Raw genomic sequence first — 8,330 nt, forward strand, 5'->3', positions numbered from 1 at the left:
TAAATGGGAGGGGACGTGTGGGAGCTGATGGGTGTGAATACTGATTTCCTGCAAAGTGGAAAAGAAAGAAAAGGTGGATTTAAATATAATTTATAGGGCTAATGGGTAAATCTAACTGGTTATTATATCTTCCTCCTTAAGCTTTGGCTGAGCTGAGTAATGTTGGTTTAGTGGTGCTCAGAAGACCTCTTTCCTAAAAACTTTGAGGAAAACTACAAGGTCCTGGCAGAAGTTGTTTGGAATTTAACCTTGGTGAGAAATGTTGGATTCCAATGGTGTTCTGTTAAAGTAGTGCTTTTTTAATTATTATTGTTTTCTTTAACACAAAAGAGGGAAGGGCAGCAGCAATTGATTATTTTTATGATCTTTTTCTGTTTCCATTTGAATTTTACAGGATTGTAGATCTAAAGGATGTGAATCTGCTTTAGTTTGGTGTAGAGTTTTTTTATTTTGTTTGTTTGTGGGATTTTTCTTCGGTTTCATTTTGTTTTATTTTTATTATTATTACTACTATTTTTGGGTAATTCTTACATATACATTCATTTTAAATAAATAAAAAAAAAAAGATTCCCAAGAGAAAGTTTCCATTACAACTTTTCCAGACTTCTCTGGTAGCTGTCACAGAAGTATTGTGTTTGTTTTGGATTACTGAGCAGATCTTCTTTGGATTAGAAATAAAAGCTTAAATAAAACATTAGCAGTTAATCAGTATAACTTAGTGCAATATAAACAGTTGAAAAGATAAAGGCTTTTCTCTCAGAGCTGCCAAATCAGGTCAAACCCCAGTTTTTGAAACAGCAACTCATTCTTGAGTGTGTGCTTCCATGTGCTTCTAGAAATGGCAGGATGTAATTCTCTTCTGGGATTTGGGGCTCTACAGATCCTCTCCCAAGTGCTCTTCAGTAGAATCACAGAATGATTTGGGTTGGGATGGACCTTAAAGTTCATCTCCTTTCAACCCCCTGCCATGGGCAGGGACACCTTCCACTAGACCAGGTTGCTCCAAGCCCTGTCCAACCTGGCCTTGGACACTTCCAGAGATGGGGTAGCCACAGCTGCTCTGGGCAGCCTGTGCCAGGGCCTCACCACCCTCACAACCAAGAATTTCTTCCTAATACCTCATCTAACCCTGCTCTCTGTCAGTTTAAAACCATCGCTTCTTGTCCTGTTTATTATATATATTTGGTATTTGCTTATTTACTAAACGTCTTTGTTGAAATACAAAGGACAATTTCTGTGGGATATGTTTTAGCTTTACAGTCTCTACTGTAGCCAGTTCTCAGCTCAGAAATATGCCATGATTTATATTTCATATTCTTCCTCCACTGATGATTTTTGAGTTTCCCTTTGATTGATTGTCCCCATCTGATTTTCATCAACTGAAGCAAGGATTTGGCCAGCATTACTCATGTAGCAAATACTTCCCACAGGGTATTGATGTACTGCTGTGTTCTCCCTCTCACCTCTCACAGCTCAGGGTGCTGCAGAGCTGCTTTGGTTCTGGTCCAAACCAGACCTGTTTGGAACAGGTCCTGTTCTGTTTCTGTGCTGTCCTGGGGTGACCATCATTCTGATGGGTTTGTTTCCCATCCTGCCCACGAGGCCAGTGTCTAATTTCTGTCCCCAAATCCCAGGGCTGTGTTGCACAGAGGAGGTCTGGCTCAGGCACAGACCTCTCCACCCCTAAGGCAGTGTGGCAGGTATTGCTCCCAGACAGAAACCCAAGCCTCATTCCTCCTTGGCACATCTCCAGAGAACCCAAGGGCAGCTTTATCCTCCCTTACAGTACAGTGAGATTGATGAAGGGCAAATGCTGGTAGTTTAAAATTAGATTTCCCCTTTGAAAAGCTCCTCCATGTGGTGTTTCCAGGACTCACTGATGGTCCATGTCAGGGTTTAATGACTGGCTGAGTCGTTTCTGGTGAAGTTTCATGTGTTCCACCATCAGTGCTTCTGTTCTACAGGGACAGTCAGCCCTCTGCCCTTCATCAGTATTTGGCCTGATGGCTCTGATGGCATGGGAAACTACTTGGTGTAGAGGCAGGCAGCTGTGCCTCCAGCCAGGCTAGCAGTGGGATGTGATCCAGGTCCAGAGGGATGTGTCAGGAGCCCCACTGGGCACAGCGACCACCCCCTCAGCCGTGGTCAGTGAGGGTCAAGAGTCATGTCAGTGACCATTTCTGCTCAGGGTCTGGCAGGAGCAGAAATGGCCACTGACAAGAGCTGCTTTGATGGGGGGGAGTTCCAGCAGCAAACCTCCTGACTCTTCTCCCTCTCACCATCAGACCACAGGACTTTATGCTTTTCTCATCTGTCTTGGCATCAAAGGATGCTTGGGCTCTAGGGCACTAATGCAGAGCCGGGCTTGGGTACAGTTCCTTGGAGTCTCCCACAGGATACAAGCTCCATTCAAGGAGGAGGATTTGTTTTTTTCATAAGAGCAGATATTTCGGGCAACCTGCCTTCTAGCCTGTCTTTCTAGTGGTCGTACACTTAGGATCTGCCCTTGAAGGGATGAGTCCTTTTTCTTTCCCTGAGCATTCCTAGCAGGATTTTGTATGCACCTCTTTATAATGCAAGATATGTGCTGCTTTGATTAATTTTTTTGCATTTGATTATTCAGTGCTGCACATAAACAGATGTGCACAGAGAGAAGTGCTCCCTATTAATCAGGAGCTGCTGAGCCATATGGCACGTGAAGATGGAGTGTCAGCTCTGGGATGAGCACCTTCTGTTCAGCAGCCAGGTTCACATCCAGGGATTACTGTGTTAATATATTCCTGCCAACACTAGATCCTTCATCCCAGGCTGCCTGAGTGACAGCGTGGACTTCTGGAGCCTTCCTCCTTTACTGAGGTCTTGTGTTCGTTAAATCACTGCTGAGAGCCCCTCTTCATGTTTACTAACCTCATAAAGGTACAGATGAAAAAGCAGAGGGTGCTGAGCTGTCTGCACTGCTCTCAGATACTGCACACAGAGGAAGGTGCAGTTGGCCCTGTTGCATGTCCAGTGGTATTTCTTATTCTTGTTCCCAATTTCTTTTAGTGACCCATCTCTTGGAGAGACACAAGAGTAGGAAATAACGTACAGTAAGCCCTCAGTTAATTAATTAAGTTTCCACAACACTGGGAATTGTAACTGCAAGTGTTAGAGACCCTGGATGGTTGTAAAACGAGGAAAAAACTACTAGGAAGTGTCACTATTTTGGTTATTGTAAAAAATCAACGTTATTCCCAAGGTGGATCTTACTGCCTTTATGGCTGGCACTCTGATATTTAGCTCTGTACCCCAGTAATGAATAGATTCACAGAATGGTTTGGATTGGAAAGGACCTTAAAGCTCATCCAGTCCCACTCCCTGCCATGGGCAGAGACACCTTCCACTAGCCCAAGTTGCTCCAAGCCCAGTCCAACCTGGCCACGGACACTTCCAGGGATGGGACAGGCACAGCTTCTCTGGGCAACCTGTGCCAGGGCAAGAATTTCTTCCTAATATCCAACCTAAATCTACCCTCTTCCAACTTAAAGCCAGTAAGCCATTGAGGAGTCCGGAAGGTTTCATCTGTCAGGTGCAGTGTTGTGACCAACATGCTCCAATGTTGAGTGCCCCAGACCAGGCACAAATAACCAGTAAATGAGTGTTCCTGCATTGTTTGCCATGATGAGTTAGTTTGTATCCACAATGTACCACAATGTTAGTGGTAGTCCACAATGTACCAGAGCTGAAAACAAATTCAAAAGGTCAATTTTCTTTTTGTTTGGGTGGTATTTTAACAGACTCGAGGTACGTAGAGGTGGTTCTTGCCTGGGGCAGCCAGACATCTGTGACACTTTAATGTGATACTCAGCTATCATAACTTTCTTTCATCTATAGCTTGAAATTGCCTGGTATTAGAAATTTCATTTAAAATGAAGATGGTATTAGCTCTGTAGTGTTAGGTTTTTAATGCACTTAACAGTTGTACAAGCGTGGAAATATGTGTGCTTGCAGCAGAGTGTAAAAGTCACTACACAGAATATTGCCTTTCGTAGGTGCCATATTGTGCCAAAATAGGTGCTCCTTTCTCCTAAGAAGGGCAGGCAGCCTGTCCCTAAGGAGGAAAGGGATTTCTGCAGCCCTGGCTTCTATCAGCAGTCAGTGCTTGCAGGGCTGCTCACCACACCTAGAGCTCTTGGTGCCAAGGTGTCAGGCATCTCCAGGTGATTTCTTCTCACTTCTGCTCTCTGCATTTATTTCTGCCAAAGCTCAGATCCATAACTCTCCTGAGAAGAGCCTTTAGCAGAGGGGGTTTTTCCCCTAAACTGCATTTATATTTTTGATACAATATTTTTGGCCTTAAACTGCATTTTAAACTTCTTTGAGATTCAGAGCACTTTGCATATAGTTCATGGGAATCTCTGCGATGCACTATATCAGCTGGCAATTGAAATTGTGAACAGCTTTTCTGGTGGATCATAGTTCTTTGATCCTGTGATTTGGGACTTTAACCATAGGATAAACTATCTTTTCACTGGTAGAAAAACTCAGTGGCTGAAAACCAAACTGCCATAAAGGGAACTGACGTGTAGGTGTTTGAAGCGTGGTGTTGGAGCCAAGGAAGTATAGATGCATTCAAGGCTTATTAAGGCAAAAAGGCCATATTACTGCTTTGTCCTGGTGTTATGTGCAGTTCTTTGCTGAGTGATCTGTACCAGAACAGTTTGTGTTCAAAGAGTGTCATTTTACATGTCAGCAAACCTGGAGCTGAGAAGTGACACTGAAGCAGGACCATGCCTTGTGATTCCACAGGTTTGTGCCCTTTTTAGTAAAAGCAGAGCCTTGGCTCTGCTCACCAGGCAGCTCCAGCGCACCAGGACAGTGTTCAAAACCTCTTAATCTGTTGCATACATTGGTTTTTTTAGGTTTTTTTTAAACAGATGTGAGTACATAAATTTCCCAGGTTTTCCTGCTTTATATTCTAGCAGCACACAAAATGGGGAACTGAAAACAAAGCAAAATGCACTTTGCTGTGAAAGCCCCACTTGACTCTGGAGCACGGGTGCCTCAGTGTGTTTGGGTGGAACATACTTAATACGAGGTTGTAGGCACAGAAGGCAAGGTTCAGGCTCGGAATAACATACCAGGAATGTGGCATCGGCCTGACATCCCAGTTTGGACAGGGATCACATCATGCCAGAATTTCTCATGCTCGGCATCTCTGTGCTTTATGAAGTACCAGAACTGTGTGTTTTCCCCTGGATACAGAGGTTATAGAACAGTCAGACCCCGTTTCCATGGGAAACTCTTTGCCCAGTGCATTCCCCAGAGGATCCCTGTCAGAACGTGGACACCCGTTAGCAAGGACTGGACCGTCAGAACCTGGGTCTCTGGGAGAGCAGTGGGCCTTTCCCTTGGAGGCAGTTTCACCCTACCAGTGCCAGTGTGGGAATGCACCCGTGCACAGTCCCACAGGAATCCATCTCTGCTGTGCTCGGGGTAACTGTGCCTGTGCTTCCCTCTAGGAGGACTTTCGGAATAAAGTTGAAGATTACATTAAGCGCTACGCGAGATGATGAAGGGAGAAGGATGGCAGGACCATGGCTTCCACACTAGAGTTGTCCTTAACTTCAACAACAACAATAAACCAGCCCGGATTGTACTAGTCCTGTGTCCATGTTGTACTGAAGAAGAAAAACTAACTTCATAACCTGTCCATGTTCAAAGGAGAGTTCAGCATAAATACAGCAAGAAATTGTGTCTGTTGGTTGAAAAAGTTGTTTGCTTCCTTTTAAAAAATGTTTACTCTTCTGAACTGTACTGTATATCCTGTTGATGAGATATGCTTGAGAAGTTAAAGAAATCACTATTGAAATTGTAATTACACTTTTTTTTTTTTAACTCTTGCCTAGTCTGGAGGGGGGAAGGAAAACAAACCCAAACAGAAAAGGTGGCGTGTTTTTGGAACACTCGGAGTTGGCAATAAATGGTCTCCTGTGAACCAAATCACAAAACTGTTGCCTTCGATGAGCAGAAACAATATGAGCTTTTCCCAGGAGTCGCTCAGCTGAGGCTTAGAGCTTGCCAGAATGCAAGTGCAAAATGAGATTCTACTTCTGGTATTGAAATTCTCAATGCTATTTAATGTAAGTATGTTTTTGTCACAGTTTGGAATTTTTACATTATTAATTTCAGCCCCTGTTTGGGCTACAGTATTTTTTTTTGTTTCTATTCATTGTGTGAAGTAGTTAAAAGAAATACAGGCTAATGGGTAACTTAAGTAAATGTTTAGTATTAGTAAAAATTACATATATATTATATATTTCTGTAAAAATTTAATGGAAGGGAGATTTTTTTTTTTTTTAAGAAATCTACCTTTGGCTTTCTGGTCTGGATGTGGTGAGGGAGCATGAGATGCTGTTTGATCTGACAACAGTAAATTCAGGCACCATTACCTGGAGAACACCTAATTGTGTTCTCCAGACTCCTGCACTGGAAGGGAATGATGGAGCTGGGACCCATAATACACCACACCCCATCCGTGCACGCTTGGCTTTCTCAGTGACTGGAAAGGATGTTGATGCTGTAATTGCCTTTTCTGTGAGGAGCTGTGTGGCAGACACAGTGTGTGTGAGCAGGGAGCCTGCAGGAGAGAGTAGCATGTACCTCAGGAATCACTTCAGTCCGTGTGCCAGAGCTCCCTGGGCATCGTCCGGGATTGAGATCACGCAGAGGGAGGTGATGGAACCGACTCGAGCTTTTATAAACCATAGAAATAAATGTTTGTGTGGTTTTTTACAGAGCAGGTGTGTGTGTGACACTTGGGCATCGACTGTTGGGTTTTTACCCCCTTCATTCTTTCCTGCTGTTCCTCTGCAGATGCTGAAAGAAATCAAAATAATCTCCGTTGTGAGAGATGGTGGCAGAGCTGGGGTGCAAACTGTAAGCACAGTACAACTTTTCATGTTTTAAGTTTTCCCTGTGCCTTTTCCCTTACAGCTCCACAGGCTCCTGTAGCTGTTACTGGAGGTCTGGGAAAGCAGGGAGATGAAATGCAGGGATTGGGATGCAGGAGAGCTTCGCCTGAGGATAATAGTGGCACCCTGTCTGTTCACAGTGAAACATGGATCAGCCTATTATTTTAAGCAGGCAACTGCAGTGAGAGATCTTTGCTGCCCAAACAGAAATGTCAGGGAAGGTAAGAAGTAAAACACTCACAAAAATAGAAAGGTTGGGAAATACATCCAGAAATACATCAGAAGAATTCTCTTGTTTTTGAGCTGAAAACTCTGAACCAGTTTTCTGTAATGAAGATGAGTAATCCTTGCTGTAGTGGCACCCTGGTAGTGTTATCACCTTCCATCTTTCAGGAAAAGGGGTCAAACTGCCCATTTCTTGGGCTGTCATCCATGCCTAGCTCCCAACTTGTCCCGGGAAGCCGCTGCAGATGCGCCAGGGCAGAGCAACTCCAGGGTGCTGCTCCAGGAGCCAGGAAAGCTGTGCCAGGGTGGGCAGCAGGTTTGGGGTATCAGAGAATAGAGCTAGAGCTGCAGCTCTCAAAGCCCATCCCCACCTCCAGAACAATCCTGCTGTTAAAATCCTTCCCTGTGTTTTTGCTTGCCTGGAGAAGATGAGCAGAATAATAAAGTTTGGACACTGTTAAATACTATTAGAGTAAGGTGTTTTGTGCATTGTGCCTTCTAGCCTGTCCTTCTAGTGGTCCTACACTTAGAATCTTTTCTTTGAAGGAATGTTAAGAGTCCTCCTTTCCCTGAGCAGGAAGACCTGAGCATTGATTTGTGCCTATGCAGGATGCACAAGGCCAGGAAACTGTTACACCTCATCCTCATCCTACAAGAGCCCATCACCTCACCATCCAGGAAAATAAACTGAATTAATTTTTCCTGAACACAAGGAGCTGGGGGGGGGGTGTTATAAATTTATAAATATATGTGTATTTATATGTATTTCTGTGTATATTGGTAGAATCATAGACTGCTTTGGGTTAGAAGGCTGGGTGGGTTAGGCAGAGGGCTGTGTGTCCCACTGCCTGGCTTGTCCATTTGGGAGGGCTTTTTGGGAAATGTGAGAGCCAGTGGTAAATAGCAGTTGGGTCTCCCCAGGGAACCCCGAGCCAGCAAGGTACTGAAGGGGTCTGGGGTGGTCTAGACCTGTTGGGGATGGTGGAGACCAGTGGTAGGGTTGGGGGTCCCACCCCATCCCAGGTGCTGCCCAGTCTCCCACTAAGGTATGTGACTCTACTCCTGGATGCTGCCAAAGGGGTGGACCCCTGACCTGCCCACCCACACCCAGGAACCCCCCTCTAGGGATCCCCAGGGACCCTGCTGGCTCAG

The 8,330-nt window shown here is 44.7% G+C and overlaps 1 protein-coding gene across 3 annotated transcripts in view; it reads left to right on the forward strand.

The window, feature by feature from the left end:
- Positions 1-7,645, forward strand: part of UBE2F (ubiquitin conjugating enzyme E2 F (putative)) — a 65,901-nt gene extending 58,256 nt beyond the window's left edge. For 2 of the 3 annotated variants that reach the window (XM_018071877.3, XM_018071879.3), the window contains one exon: positions 5,502-7,645. In XM_018071877.3, coding sequence (XP_017927366.1) covers positions 5,502-5,552 — 51 coding nt within the window. In that variant the 3' untranslated portion in view covers positions 5,553-7,645. The remainder of the gene's footprint in view (positions 1-5,501) is intronic. The other variant, XR_001920570.3, reaches the window with a different exon arrangement.
- The last annotated feature ends 685 nt before the right edge of the window (positions 7,646-8,330 follow it).

This window comes from Manacus vitellinus, unplaced genomic scaffold (genome assembly GCF_001715985.3).
Source record: "Manacus vitellinus isolate BGI_N305 unplaced genomic scaffold, ASM171598v3 scaffold_20_pilon, whole genome shotgun sequence".
NCBI classification, from domain to species: Eukaryota; Metazoa; Chordata; class Aves; order Passeriformes; family Pipridae; genus Manacus; species Manacus vitellinus.